General features: G+C 43.4%; 1 protein-coding gene across 3 annotated transcripts in view; it reads left to right on the top strand.

Annotated features, from left to right (window-relative positions):
- The window catches only part of MID1 (midline 1), a 107952-nt gene that overhangs the window by 62773 nt on the left and 17559 nt on the right, over positions 1-27620 (top strand). For 2 of the 3 annotated variants that reach the window (XM_029930444.1, XM_029930443.1), the window contains exons 3-6: positions 1117-1224; positions 10821-10969; positions 18196-18323; positions 23680-23823. In XM_029930444.1, coding sequence (XP_029786304.1) covers positions 1117-1224; positions 10821-10969; positions 18196-18323; positions 23680-23823 — 529 coding nt within the window. Of the gene's footprint in view, positions 1-1116; positions 1225-10820; positions 10970-18195; positions 18324-23679; positions 23833-27620 lie in introns of all 3 variants that reach the window. The other variant, XM_029930445.1, reaches the window with a different exon arrangement.

The raw sequence follows: 27620 nt of genomic DNA, 5'->3' as shown, positions 1-27620 counted from the left end.
CCAAATCAAAAGGGCTTAATGACTGAGCTATGTCTCCTCCCTGAGAGATGCTAGAGTAATCAATGATGCCATTGTCATTCTCTGGAACACTGCAACTTCTGTGCTGTGTTAAAATCATAAAACTCAAGTATGCTATCTCCATTTCCCACAGCTGTGATTTCTGGGTCTCTGTTTGCAAGTAAGCATCTCGGGATTGTCCAGAGGTGGAGGAAATAGCGTGTGCAGAGTATTTCCCAAGTCCAGTTGCCAAGAATGAGCTAATTGTGTTTATTGTAGACTATTGGTCTTTCAGAAGTATACCAGAAGTAAAATTTTAAATTTTGCCATAAGATTAATAAAATATCCAACAGTCCTTTTTCTTTTTTTATGTTTTCAGAGCAATTAAATACAAAGTTGATATCTGTATTGAAAAGAAAAGTAAAGGGGCGTCTGGGTGGCTCAGTCAGTTAAGCAACTGACTTTGGCTCAGGTCATGATCTCATGGTTCATGGGTTTGAGCCCCGCGTCAGGCTGTGTGCTGACAGCTCAGAGCCTGGAGCTTGCTTCAGATTCTGTGTCTCCCTCTCTCTCTGCCCTTCCCCTGCTCACTCTCTCTGTCTCTCAAAAATAAACAAACATTAAAAATTTTAAAAAAAATAATAAAAGAGAAATAAATATGTGATCTTGCTACCTCGCTTTTGGAAAATGTGTCCAATGGACATTAATAGTAATCTATCCTCTATAAAAGAATAATATTAGTTACTTTTCCACTTTCTTTTTATGGCTAATAGCCCAAAATTACTTTCTTTCAAGATATAAAAGAAGGAATTGCAAATATATCTCGTGTCCATTTTCAACTAGTTGGTAGCAGCTACATGTATGTTGTATGAAGAAAGATTCCGAGGCTGAGTGTGGCTTAGTAGGAAAGACTACTTTCATGTGATAATAGTGTTTTCAAGGACGTAAGGTAGGGAGTAGACATGCAAGTCCTATGTTTTCCATCTCTGTATAATTGAGGAACTAGTTAACATTTAAACTATCTTTTAGTGATTACCAGAAACATAGTAGTCTACATTGAAGAGCATTTAACTAAAAACAGAGGCCAAATTAAATGCTTACCACTCTATCTATCTATAGGTCAATGCATCACGTCAAGAAGCCAAACTGATGGAGGAGTGTGATCTTCTCATTGAGATCATTCAGCAAAGACGACAAATTATTGGAACCAAGATCAAAGAAGGGAAGGTATGATTTCTGGGGCAGAAGATACCATAGTCTCTATCTGGAGAAAATATCATACTCCCATGCATTTCAATAGCTTAGGAAATATTGAATACTCCCTTTTTCTGTATTTTCTACAATCTCCTCTTATGTCTTTAAGACATAGCTCAAAGCCCCTTGATTGACCATTTTTTTCTCCACCCCTTTGTATTGTCATGGTCTCCTATGCACACGTGTAATACAAGGTCTACATTACATTCCCTCTGCTCCACTACAGAACTCCATGGGGCAGTATGGACCTCTGGGCTCTTATAGCCATTGTTTTTATCTCTCTTCTCTAGGAGAAGGTGAGTTCCACAGAGGAAGAGTTCATTTCATATCTATCGCTGTATGCTAGCAATTGTCACAGTATAAATGTGTAAATGAATCGGATTTTATATAGAGATTGTGAGTGTTTCCCCACGTGCTTGAGTGAATTCAGGCAGGTATAAATTCATGGTGACAAAACTCCATGGTGATGGTGATCAGAAAAGTCAAAGTCAAATCAAATCAAATCGTTATTGAACTTGTTGACAGTGAATTAACAAATTAATGTGAAATCAGCCCTGGCCAAGAACGGACTCAGGTGTGTTGAGAAGCGACTTTTTCCCACATACAAGTTGTACATGTCTACATCTCTTACTGCCTGATGCCTTCCAGGTCCTCAGGCATCTGATTGCATGAAATACAGCTGCAATTAATTAATATGCGCATAGGAAGTCATTTGTTGCCTTTACATGGTTGGGGGATCAGCTCTCAACGCTCATAGTAGTTTCTTATCAGTGCTGTAACAAATTACCGCAGACCTCGTGGCTTAAAGCAACGCGGATTTAGTACCTGACCTCTTGGAGGTCAGGAGTCCAAAATCAGTGTCACTGGCCATAAAGTCAAGGTTTTGACAGTGCCCTTTCTTTCTGGAGGCTCTAGGGCAGGATCCATTTGTTGCCTTTTCTGGCTCTTAGAGGCCACCGGCATTCCTTGGTTCTTGGTTTCTTCATCACATCATTCTGTGAGCTTTGCATCCCTCTGCAAGTCTCTTTCTCTGACACAACCCTTCCTGGTTCTCTCTTCTAAGGACCTTTCTAATTACATTAGGGTCACTCAGATCATCCAGGATAACATGCCTTCTCTCAAGATCCCTGCCTTAATCACATGTGCAGTGTCCCTTGTGTCATGTAAGTTGCCATAGTTTAAAAACTCCAGGGATTAGGATGAGAGCATCTTGGGGCGGGAGTGGGGGGGGAGGCTTATCCAGCCAGGCCTTTCCCTTGCTTAACTTCTCAGTGTGACAATCTCTCTCATGAGCCAGATCAAAAGTGAAGGGGTTCCCCAACTCTGGCCATGGTGATGCATGGCGTTCGTGCTTTGGTGCCCCTGCTCCACTCCAAACACGGAGCAGTGACAAGAACATAGCAAAGTAGGAAAGCAAAGAGACCTAGCTGGACCCAAAACAAGAGAAAGATCTCCATAGGCCAGAAATGGGACAAACCTGCAAAGCCATGGCTGTGGCTAAAACAGAGGCTCATGGAGACTTGGTCTGGAAGAGATGAAAGCACTTTCACGTCCAATGGATAGATAGTTCTTGAAGCCTCAGGCTGAAGGGGCTAGAATTGCTCCAGATGGTATGGGGGACTGAAGTCAGGCTCCTTGCTTCATGCCACAGGCCTTGGTTCATAGGCTTCTCAGTTCATTAAAAGACACTGGAAAAGATTTCTTGCCAACCTTTACCTAAGGTCATAGTTTTTAGCAAAGTTCAGGCCTGGGAGTCTGGAACAAGTCAGTTGCTGGGTTCGAGCCTGGCTCTGCACTATTTCTGGTGCCCACACAGAAGAAAAGCCTTGGAAAGGCAGAGGTCACACCAGGTTCCCGAATGAGGACCCCCACGGGCGTGGTTAGGGTGACTGACGGTAAACCCGCTAGGTGGTGTGGGCTAAGCAAAGAGAGGGAGGGAGGAAAAGATTATAGATAACTTCTTCCCTTTCAGTCTGAAACTCAAACCACAGTTCTGGAACATATAAAGAAATCTTACATTTCTAAAAATATAGCCAACAAACTCAGCAAAGACATTACCTCACCCCAGGTGAAATTCATTTTGTGGGAAAATATTAAAAAGATGGTTAAATAAATAAATGAAGGAATAACTTTGATTTTAAAAGAGCAAAAACTTGTGAAATCACAAAAGGATAGAAAATAAGAGAGAAAGAAATTGGAAAAAAACAAATTAGCTTTTGGGGAAGTAAAAATGTAGATGCTGAAACTACAAGGAAAACTTGGTCACCAGGGGAATTTAGAAACTGAGTTGTAGTCTCCTTGTAGGAGAAGAATATGAAATTTGATCCATATTTCATGCTGTACACAAAAATCAGGTCTAAATGGATCATATATGTAATGTGAAAGACCGCAGGATAAAACTTGGAGGTGCCTGGCTGCCTCAGTCGGAGAGGCATATGCGACTCTTGATCTCAGGGTTGTGAGTTCGAGACTCACATGGGGTGGAGAGATTACTTAACAATAAAAAAAAATCTTTTAAAAAAACTTCTAGAAGAAAGCATGGGAGGAAATTCTGGTGAACCTTGAGTTGGGCAAAGATTGGTTTAGATACAATGAGAAAGCCATCAACAAAATCTTTACAAATTAAACAGATCATTGTAAATTGTATTTCATCAAAAGTAAAAACGTCTCTTTAAAAGGCACTGTCAAGAGAATGTAAAGAAAAGCCACAGATAGGGGATAAATATTTATGTTCTTTATCTCAGTAAAAAAGTATTTGTATGCAGATATTTAACAAATTCTCAAAACTCATTAATTAGTAAGGAAACAAACCTTCGCCAAAACAGATGAGAGATTTGAATGTGTACTGAGGGAGATGTGTGGATGGCAGGCACATAAGCACATGAGGACATGTTCAAAATCATTAGTCATTAAGGAAGTCATCAAGGAAAGTCATTGAGGCGAATTAGAATCCCAGTGAGCTACCCTTATTACCTAGTAGAACAGTTGAAATTAAAAAGCTGGACCATACGAAGAATTGTTGAGAATGTAGAGGAACTGAAGCTCTCACGTGCTGTTTATAAGAATGAAACAGTTTTTTTTGGAGAAATGACAGTTTCCTTTTTTTTTAACTTTTTCATGTTTATTTATTTTTGAGAGAGACAGACAGACAGACAGGCAGAGTGCAAGTGGGAGAAGAGGCAGAGAGAGAGGGAGACACAGAATCCAAAGCAGGCTCCAGGCTCCAAGCTGTCAGCACAGAGCCCAAGTCAGGAACTATGAGATCGTGACCTGAGCTGAAGTTGGCCGCTTAACCAACTGAGCCACTCAGGTGCCCCGACAGTTTTTTTTAATGTTTGTTTATTTATTTTTGAAAGAGAGAGAGAGAGAGGGAGAGTGTGTGTATGTGTGTGTGCGTAGGAGAGGGACCGAGAGAGAAGGAGAGACCATCCCAAGCAGACTCCACGCTCTCAGCACAGAGCTCGATTTGTGGCTGAAACCCATGAACAGTGAGATCATGACCTGAGCTGAAATCAAGAGTCAGACACTCAACCAACTGACCCACCCAGGTGCCCCGAACTGACAGTTTTTTAAGTAGTTAAATATACACTTACCATATGGTCCGGCCATTCTAGGCGTTTACCAAGACAGATGAAAACATATGTCCCTATAAGACATGTATGTGAATTTTCATGTGAGAATGAAGGGTAATAGTTCCAAACTGGAAATGACCCAAATGCAACCAAAAAGAAGAAGCTACTAATACATGGCACAACATGGGTGAATCTCAATAAATTATGGGGAGTGGGGGTGCCTGGGTATCTCAATCGGTTAAGCTCTGACTCTCGGTTTGGGCTCAGGTCAAGATCTCAAGGTTTGTGGCTTCAAGCCCCTTGGTGGGCTCTGTGCTGACAATGTGGAGCCTGCTTGGGATTCTTTCTCTCCCTCTCTCTCTCTGCCCCTCCCCTACTCACTCTCTCAGTCTCTCCCTCTCAAAACAAATAAACAGGCCAAAAAAAATAAAAATAAAAATAAATTATGGCAAGTGAAGGAAGCCAGGCACAAAGTAGTATATATGGCATGAATACATCCATATGGAAGTTTAGAAATAACACTTTCCAATAATCTACGGCAACAAGGAACAAATCAGTGGTTGCTTAGGAATGAGTGACGGGGAAGGGTGGGCAGGACGAATTACCATGAGGCTGGAGGAAAACTGGAGGCATGATCTATGCGTTCATTGTCTTGAATGTGGTGACTTGTTTCCTGGGTTTATGCACATTTGTTTATTTTTGAGAGACAGCATGAGCAGGGGAGGGTCAGAGAGAGTGGGAAATACAGAATCTCGAACCCACGAACCGTGAGATCATGACCTGGGCCAAAGCTGGACGCTTAACTGACTGAGCCACCCAGGCGCCCCTAGACATATTTGAAAACTTATAAATTTGCATGTTAATTATGTATGGTTTGTTACACATTGATTATATCTCAATAAAGCTGTTTAATTTTTTTAGTGTTTATTTATTTACTTTGAAAGAGAGAGAACAAGTGAGGTCAAGCAGGGGAGGGGCAGAGAGAGAGGGAGAGAGAGAATCCCAAGCTGATCCCGCGCTGTCAGCATAGAGCCTGACTTGGGACTCGAACTCACCAACTGTAAGACCATGACGTGAGCCGAAACCAAGAGTCAGACACTTAGCCCACTGAGCCACCCAGGTGCCCCTCAATAAAGCTGTTTATAAGACAGTTGTATATTTATATAATGGAACAGTCTTCAAAAATTAAAATTAATGAACTAGAGTGATCTATTTGTATTCATCTGGACAAATCACAAAATATATAAACAAGATTTATAGTACTGTTGTATGGAATGAGAATTGTTATATGAAATTTGATAAACTGCAAAAAAATCCCATACAATGTTTGGGCACATGTACATGCTCAGGAGTGATCCACCCTGAATTCACAAAAGGTGTTTTCCTCTCAAGAAGGACTTGAATGAAATTAGGGAGGACACACAGGGGCTTCAATGCTATCAATAATATTTCACTTCCTTTTGGAAAATCTTATGCAAATATGAAAATATTGAGATTTGGTAAAGCTGGTACTATGTATAGGAAATTTGATCATATTACTTGAAAAACCGTGTATTTGGAATTTCTCACTTTTTTAAAAGTTGCCCAGGGAGGCGCCTGGGTAGCTCAGTGGGTTAAGCGGATCTCACTGTTTGTGAGTTTAAGCCCCATGTCGGGCTCTGTGCTGACAGCTCAGAGCCTGGAGCCTGTTTCAATTCTGTTTCCCTGTCTCTCTGCCTCCCCCGCTCACACTCTGTCTCTCTCTCCCTCAAAAAAATAAATAACAAAACGAAACAAAAAGTTGCCCAGGGACATGATCTCAGATGCAGTATTAGAAAGCAAACTTTACTTGGGAAACATGAGGCCCAGTTTGGCTTTCTCTTGAGTTGCTGCTTTGGCACATCGCCAAGAATAGTTGATCCCAAAACTCGGAATTCACAGTGACTGGGTCCTTGGCCAGGGCGTGGGATGTAAGAGGTACATTTGAGGAGTAAGAGGAACATAGGTACCGACACCCTTTTAATCTGGTGCTGGGCAGCGAGCACTAGTGCAGACGTGGTGCCCGTGAGGGGGCCCAGGTTGGTGTCTGAGGACACTGAATGCAGAGAAGGGACTGGAGGGCCCTCTGGGCAGCACTTGGAAGTGGGGAGCTGGAGGAAGAGCCAGCAGGATCGTGGGGATTGCAGTGGTGAATTTCATATACCTCGTGACTTCGCCACCACGTGCCTCTGGTGCTGATCACGAGGCTGTCATTAGCCTTGGTGGAAGCAGGCTCGCCACAGCTCTGCCGGCCGACGGCTTGCCAGGCAGGTGGGTCTGTTACACACTGGTACGTACTGGTAATTCTTGCCCTCAGACCATTGTGCATTCTGTCAAATAAATAGCTTGGCAGCCTTTATACTTGGACAGACTGGAGAGTCTCAAGTCAAGAGACTCCCTGGGAAAGAATCGTCTTATCTCTTCAGTAGTACCAGATAAATTTCATGTCAACACACGAAAAGTTGGGAGCAGACTCCAGATTAAGCAAATTACGTGTTTTATGTTCAGACACAGATCGATGGTAGAAGGCTGCAGCCACAGAGGAAAGGGTCCCGTCTCTCCACTGCTTTTATGTCCTCTAAATCTCCAGAATTTCCGACAGTTCACTGGACCACACATTCGGGCTTTTCTTCAGCCTGGTTGAAATGCCAAGTACAGGCCTCACTGGCATTCGGAGATTTGTGATGACTGAGGATCACTTGTTAGGACATAACAGTGTGGGGGTGGGTATCCTACAATATACATAAAGGCACATATCTTAAAAGCATTTAAAATGCATTTAAAGAAAAACAAAGCGTTACTTTTAAAAGCAGCAAGTACACTGGCATATTCAGGCCTATGTCCTCAGTAAAAGAAGGTCCAACGGGCTGGACATTTCCATGATGTGTATGGAATGCGTTCCTGAAATGACACTGTGCAATCAACACTTCCCAAAGGGAAAAAGAACAAGGCCAACTAGGAAAAATTTCCCCTGTGGCAATAACACGTACATATAAAGGATCTTCTTATGTGTCAAGATCGAGTGTTTCTTTTCAAAAATCAAATTTTATTGTCTCGTCAGATTTTTAAAATAATACATGAAGTGTGTTCTAATGAAGAAATCTGTATTTTGCTAAATGTCCGGTGTCTGATTCTGAAGGGCTATATACCAAGTAGGGTAGTGTTTCCCAGAGTGTGGTTCAGATCAGGGCCATCTCATTCAGAATCGTTTAAGGTAGCCAATTTTTTCTGTAAAGGACCAAATAATAAATATTTTCGGTTTTGCCATACAGTTTCTGTTGCAAAAGCTCACCTCTGCCCAGTGTTATAGTGTGAAAACAGCCATAGATGAGTCGTAAATGAATGAATGTGGCAGTGTGCCAATAAAACTTTATTTACACAGACAGGTGTATGCTGAATATGGCTCATGGACCATAGCTTATGAACACGGAGCTTAGAGCAGTGTTTCTCTCTTTTGTTTTTTTAACTGAAACTCACAGTAAGAAATACACAGGACATCAAATCCAGCTCGTGTGTGTGCGCCCACTCACACACATGTGTACACACACACACACACACCCACACACAAAGTTTTGCAAAAACCTGATTTGCCCTTTGTACCGGGAATGTACTCTACTACTTTCTTCTCTCCTCTTCTATTTAATGTTTTATTTTTTTTTAAGTTTATTTACTTATTTTGAGAGGGAGAGGGAGAATGCGCACAGCAGGGCAGGGGCAGAGAGAATCCCAAGACTGCTCCACGCCATCAGCACAGAGCTGATAAAGGACCTGAACTCACAAATGATGAGATCATTACCTGAGCTGAGATGAGGAGTCAGACGTTTAAGCAACTGCGCCCCCCCCAGGTGCCCGTCTTCCCCTTAGTGTTTTCAGTGCTAGTTCTCACCATACCTGTACCTTGTTTCCTGTTGAAATGCAGATTCCCGCTGCTCCGCCAGTGACAGCTTTTTACCCAGGATACTGGAAAGTGAGCCCAAACGTCTGTAGCTCTCTTTAAAAAAGACCCCTCGCTGATTCTTGTGCACACCATTTTGAAAAGCTTTAACCCGGTGTATCAGACAGAATTGTACAGTTGAGCTAAAATTAAAATTATGCCAACAATTGTTTTTGGTAAAGCATTCTTATGTGTTCCAAGGAGGCTCTCATTTTGGCTTGCTTCAACTTACACATGATTTAAGGGTTTTTTTTTTCCCTTCTCTTAATGTCACATTTAATTTCCAATATCATGATAGAAGAAAAGAAAGAAGAAAATAGAATTCCTGTATTGTTGCTTTTGTAGTCTGTGGGATCACTGATAAGTGATAGACATGAAGTTATTCCGAAGGAACATTGTGACCTTATGTTTCTTTTGTTAGAATCATATCGAGCATCTTTAATTCTCTTGTATAATTACAAATCTTCCATTCACTTGGTTTGTTCTAGGAACTCTAAGTTATTTTCCTTCCTCTGATGGATGTGTTTTAATATTTTGAATTGGACTCGACGCCTTTCTTAGCTCTACCTCTGGATGTATTAATGTTAGAAGCTAAATTCAATTTGGTGTAAAATAAGTGTTATTTCAACTAACAACCAGGTTAATCTGCTGCTGGATGGTCACTAGAATTATAACGAGTGAAGTCTTTTACCAGGCTTAGTATCATATCCTGTTTGCTCTGAGGTTTTGACACTTCGTGCTCTAACTCTCCTTTCAGGAATTTTTCTCACTTGCCTGAAATCTTGTGTCCGCTGCCTCTCAGTGCAGTGTTCATTTCCTCTGTTTGCTGCAGTACGACATAGCTGGAATCAGATGTTCCTCAGAGGCCTTGAGTTCTGACATCTCCTTCCTTCCTTTTCTGCGATTAAAGTTGCATGGGGATGATAATGATGACTTGGAGAAAGAAAGAATTTCTTGGAGTTAGCAGGAATTCTGGAGGGAGCTGGAGCCGGCCTTGTCTGTAAGACAGATTAACTGGCCTCCTCCCTACCTTTTCACCCAGAGCTGTTTTCCATTCCGGAATGATCATAAAGCCGGCCAAGACCTGTCCCAAGCTGCGTGGAAGGGGCACCGGGCGCTCGGCAATTCCAATTAGCAATCTAATTTTAACTTGGCTTCTGGCCAGAGGGCTTCATCTTGTAGCGCATTTCAGACACCAGAGCGCATGGTCAAGTGGGTTACTGTGTCCTTATCTTGGCCTACCCCAGAGGTTACGGTCAATGACGTTTGAGGGTCGTTTTTAAGCAAGACAGGCTCAGGAATTGGAATGGAGGTTGGAACCAAACATGCATTTTTACCCCGACTGGGAAACGCTTATCAAAATAGTTCTTGGTTATCAAGTAAGCACAAAGTGCCTGGAAATGACGTTCCCAGTGAGGGGAAATGGCCCAGCTGTGCTTTTTTTGGCCTTCTCTCATCTGCTCAACAGGAAAAATATTAATCAATGGAAAAAAACGCTCTCTTTCTGTGAATTTAACACATGAGTTTTAGATCGTGTGGGAAATGGTAATACCGCATGTTTTCACATCACAGTTTTATTACATGGATTGCAAAGAACTTTTTAGAAAATGCTTCTTACTGAAGCCACACATTTGCACCTCTGGAGAGGTTTTCTTTTCTTGATGGCCCGGCAGGAAACCTGAGATACGAGAGGGTGCCAGCGTCCCCTATAATCTTACAGTCATTGCGTGGAATAGTCGCAGACGCGGTCTGGTGACCTTTGTAACTTACCATTAGGCAGCACCTTTCTTCCCCATCAACAAGGAAGCAATTAACAATTCAGTATTTTCTCATAAAACAAATTAGCAACGCTTCTCCAAGGAGACAAAGACTGTCTAAGCCAGGAGTCCCCTAACTGAGATTTCCATATGTCCCTGCCTACTTGTTGGACTCTTATTGAAGGACCACTTACGGGTAACAGAGTGCACACATCAGAAAGGGGCCAGCCCGATGCGTTCTCCCCAAGCGAACCCACTGGTGTAACTGTCTCCATGCCTCTTTTCCAGGTGATGAGGCTCCGCAAACTGGCTCAACAGATTGCGAACTGCAAGCAGTGCATCGAGCGGTCGGCATCCCTCATCTCCCAAGCGGAACATTCTCTGAAGGAGAACGATCATGCGCGCTTCCTGCAGACAGCGAAGAATATCACTGAGAGGTGAGTGCGGGGGCTGCTGGGAAGTTCCCAGCTGCCGGCCCGTGTCTGGGGAGCGATTGGTCCGGCCTTGCCCTCGCCTTGCTTTTGTTTTCATTTGCAAGGCTGAGTACCAGGGAGAATAGAGGCTTTGAGCTGCTTTGTTCCCGCTAAAGATGCTTCCCTTTGACATGTCAAAGCCTTTTCAGCAGCACCCTGGAGTTCAAGGCCTTTGAAACAAGAGTCCACCAGTTAAAAGAATAAAATCAGCCTTGCTTTTTGGGGGGAGAAAGCTTATGGTCGCACAAAACCAGCATTTTTTGTGACTCTCAGACCTGATCTTATCGTACGCTTGATAACAAAGAATCAAAATGAAGGCAGAGACATAAAAGGGAAGCTTTTCTTCCATCTCAGGGCTCATCTATTTGGAAAAAAAAAAAAAAAGAACAAACTCCCAGGTGTTGCTTTCCATTGGACCCGTTTTTATCTGGTCGAGAAGCTTCGCCCGTTCTGAAAGGTCAAAGCTGACTCATGAGAGAGAGAGAGAGGACCCAACTGTCAATCTCCTACCTCTTTCTTTGAAATGTGTGGCTTATTCTAGGGCAGGGAACACGAAGATAACATTATGTGAATGGTCAGTTCGGCAGTAAAACCCGTGGGAGTCCGTGCCCCCTCCGTCATGTACTTGATCAGCGCAGAACCACTTGCCCTCTGGCGACTCTAGTGGAGCCGAAGGAAAGCACTTGACTCCACCTAAATGATGTCTCCAAGCCCTGCCAATGCCCTTGACTTTTCACTCATTCTGATTTTCAGAGCTACTTGCACCAGGCAGCTCATTCATGCTGGCCTTCATCCTAGGGCAGGGGTCCGCCAACTTCTATAAAGGACCAGAGAGTAAATATTTTCAGCTCTGCAAGTTATGAGGTCTCCTTCACAGCTGCTCAACTCAGCCACGATGGCTGTGTTTCTAAAAACGTTTCACAAAACAGGTATTTGGCCCTCCGGCTATATTTTGCCAACTCCTGGCCCTGGGAGTCTGGAGAGGGGAGGGCGGAAGGGATGCCATCCTATGACTTGAATTTCTTCAAGGAAAGAGAGAGAAAAGTAACATTAATTGAGTGCTTGCTTGTGGCGGACACTGCTCATTCTCAAAATGTCACTTACAGGTAGGCATTGATCATTTCCGTTTCCACTGTTCTTTCCATTAGAGTAACGTACAGTGGTAGTTTTACAACTCTGGTCTTGTATGAAACCCACTTCACTGCGTTGTTATATTTGAGAATAATTCCTTCCGCGATTGCTTCCGATACCTAATCTCTTCCAAAGCATGAGGATAACAGCTGGTTATTATCCCTTCTATATCCTTAAAATGATCACCTCCCTACTCTTAAGGGAAGCCAGTTTCTTTCCTCGTCTCCTAGGTTCCAAGTGTTTGTCTTCCCAGCTCTCATCTGGACCATATCTAATTGCTTTATACTCATCCTAAAGTTAGAAACTGCAAATACCACTAATAACTCCCGTACCTAGGGCACTCTACTAGACAGTCTTTACACTTACATCATGGTTTCCAACTGGGATTTGAGTACTTTTCTCCAGCTTTAAATCATGAGGTGTCCAGGTGAAATGGCTACTATGAGGTGCGTTTCTCACCAATCCATAAATATTTGATCAGGTGTAATACGAATAAATTCTCAGCTATCGAGGGAAGAGAATATGGCCCCATAACAGTTAAGATAGAACATTCTGGGGGCACCTGGGTGGTTCAGTCAGTTGAGTGTCCGGCTTCAACCTGGGTCATGGTCTCCCAGTTCATGAGTTCGAGCCCCACATCGGGCTCACTGCTGTCAGCCTGTCGGCGTGGAGCCCGCTTCAGATCTTCTGTCTCCCTCTCTCTGCCCGTCCCCCACTTGCACTCTTCCAAAACTAAATATTTCTTTAAAAAAGAACATTCTGAAAGAAGACCTACCTACTTTTGAAGTATAACATAAGTACATGAATGTCTACACGTGATCACCTTCAGATCCAACTGGTCCCATTCACCTCTACCTGTAACAAGCCCATCTCTTCAAGAACAGAAACATGACTTTGAGTTTTCTTTCTACAAATGAATCTTATAATACTCTTGACCCTCAAATGGCATGGGTTTGAATTGCGCAGGTCCACCTGTACATGGATTTTTAAAAATAAATACAGTACAGTACTGTAAATGTACTTTCCCTCATAATTTTCTTAATAATATTTTCTGTAATAATATTTCTTAATATTTCTAATAATATTTTCTTCTCCCGAGCTTATGTTATTGTAAGAATGCAGAATATAATACATATAGCATACAAAAAATGTGTTAATCGATTCTCTATGTTACCAGTAAGACTTCTGGTTAACAGTAGGCTATTAATAGTTAAGTTTGGGGGCACCTGGTGGCTCAGTTGTTGAGCATCTGGCTTTGCTCAGGTCATGATCTCGCAGTTCGTGGGTTCGAACCCCACATTGGGCTCTGTGTCAAAAGCTCAGAGCCTGGAGCCTGTCTTCAGATTTTGTGTCTCCCTCTCTCTGACCCTCCCCTGCTCATGATGTCTCTCTCTCGCTCTCAAAAATAAATAAAACATTAAAAAGTTTTTTAATAAAATTTAAAAAATAGTTAAGTTTGGGAGAGTCACAAGTTACACGTGGATTTTCAACTGTGTGGGGCTCAGCGCCTCTAACCCCCCTCCATTGTTTAAAGGTCAACTGTGTACTATATTCTCAAGCCTCACAATATATAGTTGTGATTGTAGGTGCGCTTTTTAAAAAACTTTTTAAAGTTTATTTATTTATTTTCAGAGAGAGAGAGAGAGAAGATGAACAAGCGTGAGCTGGGGAGGGGCAGAGGGAGAGAGAGAGAGAATCCCAAGCAGGCTCTACGTATCAGCACAGAGTCTGATGTGGAGCTCCATCTCACAAACCGTGAGATCCTGACATAAGCCGAAATGAAGGGTGGGATGCTTAACCGACGGAGCCACTCAGACACCCCTAAAACTATTTTAAATAAGCAAAACTATTCACTAAGTCTAGACGTAAGAAAGTTGGCCTCCTGTTTATGAGAAGGCGAAACTTCCATCAAGTTTAAAGACATCATACCTATAAAATTTGCCAACAGCCTTTGTCTCCCTGTTTCTGCAGCCCCTCTCTTCTGTTCTTATTTGTCAGTCTTCTTGGTCAATTCCTGAGCCTTCCTTTTTCTAGGACTGGAATGTAGGGCAAGGGCAGGAGGCTTAGACGAGATTTAGGAAACTTGGGGAGATCCCAGCACTGCCACTTTTTAACTGTAATTCTTGAGGTTTATCCGTGAGGTATTTTCTGCTAAGAAAAGTGGGCTTATAAGAGCCGCCTCTATCAGTAGTTTTGATAATACTGCTGATGACTCCTAAGAATAGGCCTTTACATCATAGAGACTCCACAGTGTTTGTTGGATTTAAGTTTTCATAGTTCAGTATGTCATACATGTCTCTTCTAGCCCGTCTCTACTCTTCAATCCTTTACTCAGAAAGCATTCTTCTCTAGGGCAGGACTTCATAATTCTCTGCCTCCTATTGTGTCTGCCTTGGGCTTTGGCACCTGTATACTTCTAAATCATCTTTATTCTTCTATTCGAGGGTGGAAAGCCCAGAACAAACTTTTAATCCTGCAAGCCTTCCTAAAGTGAGATTTGGATGAGATTTTTCTACGTCCTTAAATCACCTGAAGTGGGTATGTTCACCTGCAGGCTGAATGAAACTGCAAAAAGGCTTTCGATTTAGAAACATAAAAAAAAAAAAAAAGGAGAGAGACCCTCAAGCTTTACATTGTAGGAGATGCATATGCTTTAGAATCCAGTATCTGGCCCTGTGTTTATTGCCCAGCAGTAATTAAAGACGCCATTGGGGCTGCTCCTTGAACACTTATGAGTCTAATCTTGCTCTCATGCTCCTACCAGGCAGAACCCCCAGCCACCTTGTTTCTACCGTTCTAGCCCCAGCACATAGCAGACTGCCTGACGTGAATGCATGCATCAGTGAACAGGTTACAAAACAGGTCCGTGATTCCTACCTAATGCAGTTGTTATAGGGACAAAATGAGATAATGCAGTAAAACTCTTAGTGCGGTTGCCATCCCACGGTGAACGTGCAACAAATGCCAATTCCCTTCCTTCCCAACTCACCTCACTGAATTGATGCGAATAGACTGTATAACATACTGTATGCTCAAGCCACGCTAATATATGGGTCTTTTGTATGATTGTATGGGCGTCTTTATGAAATCACGTCAAGTAAGCAAAACTCTTCACTAAATCGAAGCATAAGAAAGGTGGTCTACTACTTATGAGAAATCTAAAATTAAAATCACTTTTAGCAGCGAATTCTCAGGAGGAGGGTAAAAAACTTCACTGTGAACAGTATGCATTTTTGAGACCTCCTGGGAGGGTCCCCGACTCCACAGAGTGACCCCTCTGTCCTTGGACTCCTAGGCCGTTCGAGGATGCATCAGACTTACCCTGAATAGAAAGCCCAGAGCTCCAGTTGTCAGCCTTGTCAAGATGTCACTTGATTTTAAGAATTCAAGCACACATGATGAGTGGTTTTTGAAGCGTGTTCTGCTAGTGTGTTAATTGGTGTTAAAACAACAACAGAGTTCCAGAGCCAAGTGCATCTGGGAAATCCTGAGCAGACCAACGTAAGCCACATTTTGTTGCTGTGAAACCTCACTGGGTTTTACTGCGGTGATGTGCCCGCTCGCCCAAGAGAGACCCATTTAAGTGCCATTGTCGGTGGCCTGGCCTGGGGGCGATATTCAGCGGGAAGGGTAGAGCATCTTGCCCTGACATTGACTGTTGGACAGAAACCCCATGAGCAATGCAACTCTAGACATATCCACCTTCTGGAAATATGGCCCCGTGTGGCTCCTAGCAAACAGTGTTATGGAGACCAACGGCATCAAAGTCTAACCTGAAACAGAAGTCATGTGCAGTCCACCCCCTAAGCATCAGCATAGGGCACAATGTACTTATTTGCCTCCATATGATAAGAGCTTAACATATACCCACAGGTATGTACACAGATGTGTGTATACACGTACACACACATACACAACTGTGAAAGCACAGAATTACAAAAGTGGCAGAATACTGATGGCCCTGGTGGATTTTGGCAACTCATCTGAAAGGCCAGAAGATGGACAACAAGGATTTGGGGAATAAAAACATGGCCTAAACTGTGGAATTTGGCAGCTCTCCCCTCTCATGTCACTCCAATTAAGAATTTGAAATTGTAGCCAAAGATAAGTATCTTTCCTTCCATCAAAAAAACTGTGTAGGTGTTAAAAGGTGCCGTAATGCCACAGATTCTTGCTGTCAGTCTTTGCCTCCCAGGCTTAGGGACTTTGAGTCTTTCCGTTCCCACCCCACCGAGTTCCCCCCATCAAGATGGCAGGAGTTTTAACACTCACTTGACCAAAGCACATTTTGGTTAACTGTGGACCATAGAACCAGGAGGAACTTGGGAGAAATCTGTTTCGTATGGGCCTCAACCAAAGCTTCTGCCCCTGGACCAGGCAGGTCCTAAGGCGAGAGTCAGAGGCCCTAAGGTCCTTTCAGCCCCAGATCCAGGCCACGCGAGAACGAGCGAGAACGACAGAGAAATGCGATAGAAAGACGCTTGTTTCTTAATAGTTCAGTGAGGTGCTCCCTCCTGGTCATCATGAGACATTCTAATTGGGGTTTCGCTTTGAAATGTTTATTTGAGGAGTTCAAATGACCTTAGTTTTGGGGCATCTGGGCAGCTCAGTCAGTTAAGTGACTGACTTCACTTCAGGTCATGATGTCTCAGTTCATGAGTTTGAGCCTCACCGTTGGGCTCTGTGCTAAGAGCTTTGGATTCTGTGTGTGTCTCTCTCTACCCCTGCCCTGCTTGAGCTCGCTGTCTCTTGCGCTCCCTCGCTCACTCTCTCTCTCTCTCAAAAATAAATAAACATTAAAAAGCTTTTAAAATAAAATACAAAGTTTTAGGAGCCATTAAGAGATACAGGAAAAGCTACATCTCCTTCGGTAATGATGTAGAAATTTTTTTAGATTAAATGGAAGACTACATGGAATTCTCCTCCCGGGTGCTGCCAGCCAGCTTTGTGACCTTGTATAAATGAGCATCAGTGCTCTTAATTAGAAAATAAGTAACTAGATTTAGAGCTGAACCATTTCAGAGTGTTTCTTTGCTCACAACTCCCAGCGCCCAACAGAGTACCCCATATATAGTTAGGTCCCTGGTGGTGTTCACCAAGCTGAATGAAATACCCAGATCATCACGATTATGAGGCTGGCGTAGTCTGACATGCTCAGAAGTGGCTTCCAGCAGGCCACAGCTGTATTGTTTTTAAGAGAATCGCCTGGAGTTCTTAACTAGTCAGATTGTTCTGCTATTAGTAACTGAACTTTGCAAATCAGCTTGGCTTGAGAGCCCAACACACGCCTAGCAGGAGATCTGTCATAGCAGGAGAATCAGACTTACCAACACCTTGCTTTAGAGTTTATAAACTCTAATGTGCAAGCCTAAATGAAGAGGAAACCCAGTGCATCCACTGAAGGAATTTGCGAGGAAGCTCATGAATATTTTTCATGGCATCTGCCGGGAATATGGTGCAAAAAAAAAAAAAAAAAAAAGAATACAAGGAGAATGAAGCGAGCCAGGGAAAAACTCCTTTTTTAATGTTTATTTCAGAGATGGGTCTGGTAATTGATTAAACTAATCCAATGTCTGGAAACATTGTTTTTAAATCCTCACTTTGCCTTTTATGCAGGTCGAAATTTTGGAGACTCCTCTTTGAAGTAGAGCAGGGTTGGTCTGAAAGGAACAAAACGTTTCCCAGACAGATGTGTGAAGAAATGCCCGGAGCTATGTGCTTCTTGCTGGGGTTAGATGTGAAGAGGCCAGGCTGTTAAATACACAGCAACTTGAAATATAAATATTCTTTCACCTCTGTGGGGAATTTTTTTCCGAGGTAAAAAGAAAGGGTGGGGGGGATGCTATTCCACTGTTTACCCAGTTCCTTTGCCTTGTCTTTAAGCTTGCATTCACTAGTGTTGTGTTGCCATGTTGTGGCGCTCCGAGATCCTTTCTGAGGCTCATGTGTGAAAACAGCACGATTTTAAATGATATTTCTTGTCCTTTTCTTTCGTTCCTATGCAGGGACAATGACAGCCATCTTGACATTTCTGAAAAGTTGTTTTGTTTACATTACAGAGTCTCCATGGCAACTGCATCATCCCAGGTCCTAATTCCTGAAATCAACCTCAATGACACATTTGACACCTTTGCCTTAGATTTCTCCCGAGAGAAGAAATTGCTAGAATGTCTGGATTACCTTACAGGTAATGTCTTGTGTGTGTGTGTGTGTGTGTGTGTGTGTGTGTGTGTTTAATATTGCATACGTTCGGTGATGCACATATTTTGCCACCAGATCCAGTCCCTAAACACCAGAGGTGTGGGCTTCTGACTTAGGAATGGAAACTAATATTCCCATAAACAATTTTTGGCACTCTTTTTTTTTACCCAAAACAGCACACCCCAACACCCAACTGGGGACAGAGGAAACAGGAGAATCTCAATAATTAAAAGCACACTTACCACCATTTTCCCTCCCTCTCAGAGTGCGGGTACCACAAATAAATGGGCTCTGTTGGCCATCACAGAGATACATAAGGGAGCGTGGCTATTTTCCATTTCATTCCAGCAAGGCATCAGACTCTCACCGTGCCTTGGCACAGAAAAACATGGCAGCTGACTTGGATTGAGTGTCTGCCCTGCTCTAGCTTTCTGTATTGTAGGAGCCTGTTTAATCTTCACAACAGCACACTGAGGTAAAGTATAATCCTCATTCTGCAGAGGACGGGGGTTACCCATCTTGCTGGAGGTCACGTCGCCGCGGAGTTGGCTGAGTTAGCATTTGGCTGGGTTCTGGACAGACTCCCAAGGACCTCTCGCTCTTTCTCACAAAAGACTGCATTTCATCTTGGCAAAGGTCACCATGGCAAACATCCCCCAAATCACATGCAAATTCTGGGTGCCATGTTTCCGAGAGGCATTTTTGGGGTCAAGCTTAAGAAACAAAAGCAAACAACAATGAAAGAAACCTCAGGCTCCATGCTGCCAGATTTTTCTTTGCCCTCAACCTCTAGAGCGAGACCTGAACTCATTCGCAGGGAACGTGTGGACTGTTTAGATGACCTTTATTTGTGTTCGCCAAAGCCACTGGTACCTGTGACTTCAGGAAGGCTCCCTGTATACAGTGAAACCAGATGTGCACCGAACTTGGGACAGGCAGACTTGGAGAGACCGCATCCCTGACTTAGCATGGCATCGGCTTTCCACTCCAGCTCTGTGTGCACGTGTTTGTGGGAGCATGGTTGGAAGAGACGGAGCAGGAGAAAGGGAACATTGTGTGAAGTTTGCTTTTACAGTCTGTGGCTCAAACGCAAGGAGTTTTATATCCAAGGGGCATGATACCCAGACAGGGTTTCTTAAACTTCACGAGAACCCGAGGTGCTGTTTTTAGCCTTTCTGCATCTGCAAGGGAAGTGGTCATTCCCCAAATTTCTTATCTTCTTTAATTATTTCAAACCACACCACTCCCATTAGGGCAGAAAGATGTTGACTCAAAAATGCATTTGCAGTAAGGAGCCAAACTTAGTTTCAAACACTTCTTAATATACCGCCTCCTTTTTTAAGCTTTTTACTCTGAGATTTATCTAAACTAACTCTACCCTATAAAACCTTCCACCGTGATAAAAAAACCATCCTGTATCTACACTGTTCATTATGGTAGCCACTAAGCACATGGGGCCATCAAAAACTTGAAATGTGTGCAGCGGGTTTTTACTTTCATTTCACTTTAATTAAATTTAATTGAAATGTAAAAAGCCGCATGGAGTTCGTGGCTACACCTTAGACAGCACAGGTCTAGACTTTCTCGGGCTGAGCTGTTTTTCATAATGTCATCCGATTTAAAAATCTCTTTTTTTTCTTCTTTCATTTGGGATTGAGTGTGATCGCAACCCCAGGAAATGCACTTAGCAGGGACCAATCCCATCAAGGAGTTTTTGTATTACACGAACCCGAGAACGGAGCTGGGTGTCCGGGGCCTGGGCAGCAGCTCACGGACGGCCTCAGACCCCAGGCTCTCTTCTTTTCCTGCTCTATCTTCATTGTGTTGCTTTTTCGCCGCACGGTCCCAGCACAGCTACCCCACCTCCATGCATTATGCTCAGGTTACAGGGAAAAAGAGAGGGCCACGGGGGAAATGACAAAGATCTGTGAGCTCGCTTTGTCTTTGTTTATTAGGAAAATGAGAAGCCTGTTCAGGAGACCCATCTAGCAAACTCCCCCTTGTGTCTTGGGGGCCAGATCCACGTCACAAGGTCACGCCCAAAGACAAAGAAGAATGCAGCGCTGTTTGGCTGGGCACATGGCCTTTCTGCACAAAATCAGTGTCTTGTTGACTAGAGTGTGTGCTCCCCAGCCCCAATCACTGTTAATCGTATTTCAGTGGGTGCGCCTTCATGGGCTACTCTCTGAGCGAATGCCGGGGTAGTGATTAAAGGAGAAAATGTGAAAGCAGTTTGCACCGACTAGTACTGTGTGCACCATATATTATCCCCAATGGCTGTTTATGCCAAACTAAAGATCACATGGGGTACCTGCTATTATGCCTTCTTAACTGTCAACCTCAAATACAAATTTGCTCCATTTCTAGACATAACATCGATCCCGGCCATAACATATGATGCTTGGCTGACAGAGCCAAGTCCAAATAGTTTATCAGATATTCGTAAGCAGGAAATGAAGTGTTTGTGGAGTATTAGCCCACCATTTCTTCTGTCCTGTTTATGACAGAGGCAAGAAAATAACAGTTCTGCTCCTGGTTGCATGAATATTGAAATTGGCAGCATGCTGCTAGTCTCATTTACAGTAAATTGGGTATTGACTTTTCAGGACAAACCCATTGGTCTTATAATCAAAACAGGGTAGCCTGCATGGCTGTGAAAACAAGATTTTTTTTTCCCCTATGACATGCCTCTAAGTGGTCTGTCAAGTTAATAACCCGGAGAGGTGCCATTTCCTCCCTGATTGCAGCGACTGCCGTGTGCCTCCGAGCTACTCGCTTATTTTCAACATAAGTTTTCTTTATGTTTAATCATATGTTGCACTGCAGAAAGAGCACAGCCTTTCTGCAGTGGTGGATGGAAAAATAATACAATGAACTATTTAGATTATGGGAAAATAAGCGTTTCTCCACTGATCCACGCAGGGTGAGCCCACACTAACACAGACAATAATAAGCATGTTTTATGGTACAGCTGGGCCTCCCCACAGAATGCATCTCCAGATTGGTGTCGCTGATTCATGCGCATCCAAGTCACAGCACATGACACTAAATCTTGCGTGTGGATACTTCAGGAGACAGGTGTATAAATACATATTCCAGAAAGAATGCTTTAAAGGCTCTACAGAGCTTTTCTATCTTAATGTACCGCTTAATGCAGCACCTGCCCCATGTAGGTGCTCATTAATAACATTTGTAGAATCCAATAACCAAGAGACAGAGCTGGTCTATATGACTTTATCCTGCAAACATACTTCATATTTGCCACGTACTGTATTTGTCCTGAATATACCTTCAGGTGGCAAAATGAAGACTACTAAAACAATGAGAGTCTTAAATTTGCCATTTTTATAAGTCTCTCTCCTTCTTTGGGTTTCTTAGGCCTAATCAATCTTAATTGAAATTTAGAGCAGGAAAGAATGCTGCAATAGTGTAAACTGAGGTTGTTATCAATCTATAGTATGCCGAAACTTTCTCCTTTTTGAAGTTAGGTTCTAGTCTACAGAAGAGTGGAAATAAAGGCCTGGATCAGTTCTCTAAACCAGGGGTTGGCAAACTTTGATGATAAAGGGCCAGATGGTAAATATTTTAGGCTTTGCAGGACATATGGTCCCAACTACTCAACTCTGCTATTGCACAAAAGCAGCCACAGACAATACGTAAATGAATGAGCCTGGCTGTGTTCCAATAAAACTTTATTTACAAAAATGGGCAGTGGGCCAGATTTGGCCCATAGCCATAGTTTGCCAACCCCTGCTCTAAAAGATTATGGCCGATGCAAAGCACTCACCGCCTAGTCTTTTTCTTGCTCTCAAACTCTTCTCATAAAACCAGTTACTGAAATCAAGCTGGTAGATTTTAAATCAACTTAAAATAATTATTTTGTTATGATTTAGACTTCTCTGCTCCAGACTGCATTCAAGACCTAAAACAGCAGCCTTCTCCAGCGATAAAGTTAACCAAATGCCAAGGAATCATATTTTCTTTGGGGAGGGAAAATGTACTTCTTAGATATGATCGATCACATTCTTCTTAATTTGAAATATCACCTCTAAATTAAAAAATGAGAAGAAAATAGGGCCATGCTAATAAGGGTTTTTTTTATGAGGTGTCAAAACATCTAATGAGGGGCTTCTGGGTGGCTCAGTCGGTTAAGTGTCAGACTTCGGCTCAGGTCATGATCTCACAGTTCGAGGGTTTGAGCCCCGCATTAGGCTCTGGGCTGACAGCTAGCTCAGAGCCTGGAGCCTGTCTTCAGATTCTGTATTTCCCTCTCTCTCTCACCCTCCCCTGCTTGTGCTGTATCTCTCTGTCTCTCAAAAATAAATAAAAGAAAAAGAAAACCATTAAAAAAGAACATCTTTTTTTTAATAGTTTATTGTCAAATTGGTTTCCATATAACACCCAGTGCTCTTCCCCACAAGTGCCCTCCTCCATTACCACCACCTCCCTTCTTTCTCCCCCTGCCCCTTAAAAAAGAACATCTAATGAAAGCTGCACTTGGGTGGCTCAGTGGGTTAAGCATCCAACTCTTGATTTTGGCTCACTTCATGATTTCACTATTTGTGAGTTCGAGCCCCGAGTCAGGCTCTGCGCTGACAGTGCGGTCAGTGCAAACCCTGCTTGGGATTCTCTCTCTCTCTGCACCCCTCCCCTCAAAACAAATAAACTTAAAAAAAAAAACACCTAATGAAAGAAAATTATCAAACAATGATTTGACTGGTTTGTTATGAGGTAACGAACATTAGTATTTTTCCAGTTGACTTCATAAATATAAAAATATGTGGCCTCACAGACCTCAGAGGTTGGCAAACTTTGGCTCACAGGCCAAATCTAGTGCTCACCTGTTTTATAAATAAAGTTCTCTTGGCACCTGGCCATGCCCATTTGAGTATGAATTGCCTATGGCCACTTTCATAGCATGAGGGCAGAGGTGAGTAGTTGCGACAGAGCCCATATAGCTTGCAAAGCCTAGAACATTTGCCATCTAACCCTTTACTGAAAAAGTTTGCCATCCCAATGCGGATGAAGTCCCAAAAGTTCACCTTGTTTACTTTTTGCCTAACAGGTTTTCTGTCATGGATAAGAATATTAGTTGCTTAATCTCCTAAACCTGCTTTCACGATAGAGCAAAGTGCCTCCCGGCGGGCTGAAGTCAAGCTACCAGTTAAAAACCACAGCGCTAACCAGCCAACCAAAGGTTCTTTGGATTGGGGCCACCATCTCTCGGACAGTGGTCCTGATGGACCTGTTAGAACGGTCTGTTGTGACTGTCACACCTCTCCTCTGAAATGTATGCCAAAGGTGCCTGCTTCTTCGCTGATGAGCATTCTTGATCCCCACAGCTCCCAGCCCTCCCACCATTAGAGAAGAGCTCTGCACCGCGTCCTACGACACCATCACTGTTCACTGGACCTCCGACGATGAATTCAGTGTGGTTTCCTATGAGCTCCAATACACCATATTCACCGGACAAGCCAATGTCGTTAGTGAGTATTGTATATCCGATCTCTCTGTTGGGTGACCGTTTCCAGATAGATTGCATTTCTAAGTTGAAACATCAAGGGAAGACAAAGAAGGAAAGGATCCACAGTCCAGATAGATTGCATTTCTAAGTTGAAACATCAAGGGAAGACAAAGAAGGAAAGGATCCACAGTATTTGTTGGCTGCCTTTCCTCATTAAGGTGATGGTGTTCACTTGTATTCTACTAGCAAAAATAGCTGGCTAAATAGTGATGAAAATTAATGATCTCTCACCGACCACATGGATGAGTCTAACAAACATATAAGAGAAAGAAGCGAGAAACAAAAGATGACATGCAGTATGAGTCTATTTATACATTCATAATTTAAAGATAAAAGGAAGCCATTTTGTTTAGAGATGCCTATATTCGTGCAACAACTAGAAATACAAGGGGGTACGATGGTTACTGCCCAGCTGGGAGGGGGTGTGGCACTGTGGGGAAGCAACATATGGGGGCTCACGGGGTGAGCAGTACTTTCTGGGTGGGGGTTACATGGTTTCGTCATTGTATCATACGTTTTGTTTTATGTACTTTTCTAAGTGTTTCACGATGTGAAAAAAAAAGAATTTAATAAAATGGATAGGCAAACAATCAAGGAGAGGCCCCTCTCTCCCTGGGGCCCGTGAGACATTTGGTCTCAGAGACAGTTTGATGATCTCAAGTCGCCCCGGTTGCTGGCCAGAGAGGTGATCACAAAGGAATCTCTCCTCCCCACCCCCACAGTTATTTCAGTTCAGTTGAGTAAATGGAAAAGGACCAGAAGTGGCTTTTCAGGGGAGCAAGTTTGAAGCCTCTTGAGCAGATTAAAACAGAGCATGTCAAAGTAGAATAGAAAAGAATAGAATAGAATAGAATAGAATAGAATAGAATAGAAGCCACTTTTCAACAAAGAAGTATTTTGAAAAAATCAGTATCAACTTAATGTGCTTTTATTATGTAAACTCCTCGCTTAACCACACTGTTCTTTCCTCTGCGCATGTAATTCTGAGATGGGTGATGTTTAAAAAAGAATTTAGGTGTAGGATTAATTAAAAGCGTGATGGACAAAAAAACCCTGCCTGTGGGTAACGGAAGATCATGCCAACAAATGGACCCCCCAGGTTCCTTGTAGCTTTGTTTCCCAGGCTCCCCTCCTCAGCCCTATGACCCTCTACTCCCTAATTGGCCTGCCTTGGAAGCTTTATTAAACTCTTACCATTTTCCAAGAACGTGTAAGGGGGAAACCCATGAAACATTGAGAACAGCTTTGGCCAGCTGCCTGAGCAAGGAGGAAATAGAGGGCAGAAGCGGCGGGTGTAACAAAAACGTCTTGGGGGAAATGATGGTCTAAGTCTTGAAAGAGAGTGGGTATGTATCAGAAAGGCAAGGGGATGCCAGGAGGCCACCTCATCAGAGGCAAGCCTGTAGCGACATAGGGTGGCAAGGTGTTTTTTGAGATACCCCCTATGAAAGCCTGGCTGGAGCATTGAGTGAGGAAGGGGAGATGGTTAGAAATGAAAACGGAGAAATAGAACCAGGACTCACACCATATAGGTCTGGTTCCAGGAAGCACATGTTCCTAATCATCAGTCTCTGAATCCTAACCCACAGTAAAGACCTGGACCACAGAGGGCCATCCCTGCCATAGGGTGTTGGATTTTCCCATGGGCTTGGGTGTCACGCAGAGCAGTGGCGCCATCAGATAGTCAGTGGGAAGCTGTCTCCGGCAGTGCTGGGGAGGATGGAGCGGGACAGGGCAAAAGTAGAAGCAAGAGACGCGAACTAGGAGGCGCGTCATAATTCACGTGGGCACAGATGGCCAGGACCTGCCAGTGGCACTAGCACTGAAGAAGGCAAGGGGAAGAGAAGATAATTCCAGAAAGACTTCACCTCTCACCCATATCCCTAGGAAATACCGTTACTGTCTTTAGCTGTTGGAAGCATCTTTGGGGGCAAGTCTGAGAGGCACAAGGATATCAGTGGTCTGCCATCATTTTGCTCTTCTTTCGGGATTTTCAATTCTTCTGGTATTGCTCCTCATCCCTAGCCCTACATGCCCCGCTCCAAATCATGAAGCAACACTAATTCCCTAAAATCTTCTTAGTAAGTGGTGCATGAACACTGTATAATAATGTATAAATGTATCTAGTGAAAATCAGTTCCACAATTACCCACTCTGGGGTGCCTGGGTGGCTTGATCGGTTGAGCATCTGACTTTTAATTTGGGCTCAGGTCATGATCTCATGGTTCGTGAGTTTGAGCCCTAAGTCAGGCTCTGCGCTGACAGTGGGGAGCCTGCTTGGGATTCTCTCTCTCCCTTTCTCTCTGCCCCTCCACCTTTCTCTCTTTCTCTCAAAATAAACTTTGAAAAAAAGAAACATATTAAAAGAAAAAGACGCAAAAGTTACCCAGTACATCAATTCTATTTCACATGCATCTTTCCTGTGACAGTCTGTTCATAGACAGGCATACACACATATTCACACACACACAGAAACATTTTTAGGGACACACAAGGTAGCTTGCCATACACAGCTCCTTTCCTTGCTTTTGTCACCCAGAATAATCTCTCTGTTGATGAACTTAGCAACAACTGATTAGGGACGTTAAGTACATCTGCAGACCAGGCTCCCTTCACCTTTGCCATATAATGTAACACCACAGGAGTGATACCGATGGTAAGACTTTTGTCCTTTGCCATATTCTCTTGGTTATAAGCAGGTCACAGGTCTTGCTGATACTCAGGGAGAAAGAATTACACAAAACCATGAATAGCATAGAGAATCATGGCGGCTACCCAAGAGCATATCCACCACAGGTGGTTAGATCTTTCCTGAGGTGTCTTAAGTCCAATGACTATGAGCATTTGGACAGTGCATAGAGCCTTGGCCTGGACTGCCAGCTTTTTGTATCAACTGGCTTTTTCTGAACAGCCAACAACCACAGAACCTAGGGAACATATAACAATAAACATGGATTGTGTGTCCAGAACCCGGTGGGAGTCCACTAGAAGGACCCGCTGACCTTGGGAGGCTCTGTCATGGTCCAGCCACCGCACCCAGTGCCATCCTCTGGTCCCACTCAGGCACGTTCTCCTGGCAGTCGCAGCATGCGGGTGGAAGGGCAGGCCCACTTGCCCGAGTGCTTTGCAAGCCCCTGCCTTTGTCATGTTAGCTGGTGTGCCACAGGCCAAAGTGAGTCCCGCGGACAAGGCCAGAGTCAGAACGCGACAGCCTGTGAGGTTCCATCGCAAAGGGGATGGATACAGTAAGGAGCAAGGAAGTGGAGCCAGAAGGCAGTCCGCTCTAGAACCCTAACTCCATACCAGCAGCCCCCCCCCTCCCCAGAAGGTAAAGAAGGGATCTGTTGCTTGAAACTTAGGGCTTCTCAGGTGGCTAAACAGTGACTAACTTGGCTTCTGTGCTGTCTGCATGAAAAATAATACCAAAACAAGACATATAAATGGAATAGAGAAGAAAAGGCCATGCCCACAGAAATCCAACGGCAGCAACACTACTGAATTCAGAGCTTTATACTTGGTGATTCCGGAGAAGGTGTTTTGTTCCCCGAGAGTGGTGGCCACAAGGAAATAAATGAGAATGACTTCATGAAGCTGACAGACCTTGGTTATTTAATGTACGGTGCCAAAAAGGCCACTGTCCCAGAACGAATAGGAAACAGGCACATTGCAAGTGCTCATCTAACTGGACTACACTCATCAAATTGTTGCATCAAGAGTTAGTTGTCTCTTGAATGTCCATAGTGAAGTCTTGAGGCGTAA

Source organism: Suricata suricatta, chromosome X, assembly GCF_006229205.1.
Source record: "Suricata suricatta isolate VVHF042 chromosome X, meerkat_22Aug2017_6uvM2_HiC, whole genome shotgun sequence".
In the NCBI taxonomy this organism is placed as follows: Eukaryota; Metazoa; Chordata; class Mammalia; order Carnivora; family Herpestidae; genus Suricata; species Suricata suricatta.
Note: the sequence above shows the minus strand (reverse complement) of the source record. Positions and strands in the feature narration are given on the sequence as shown.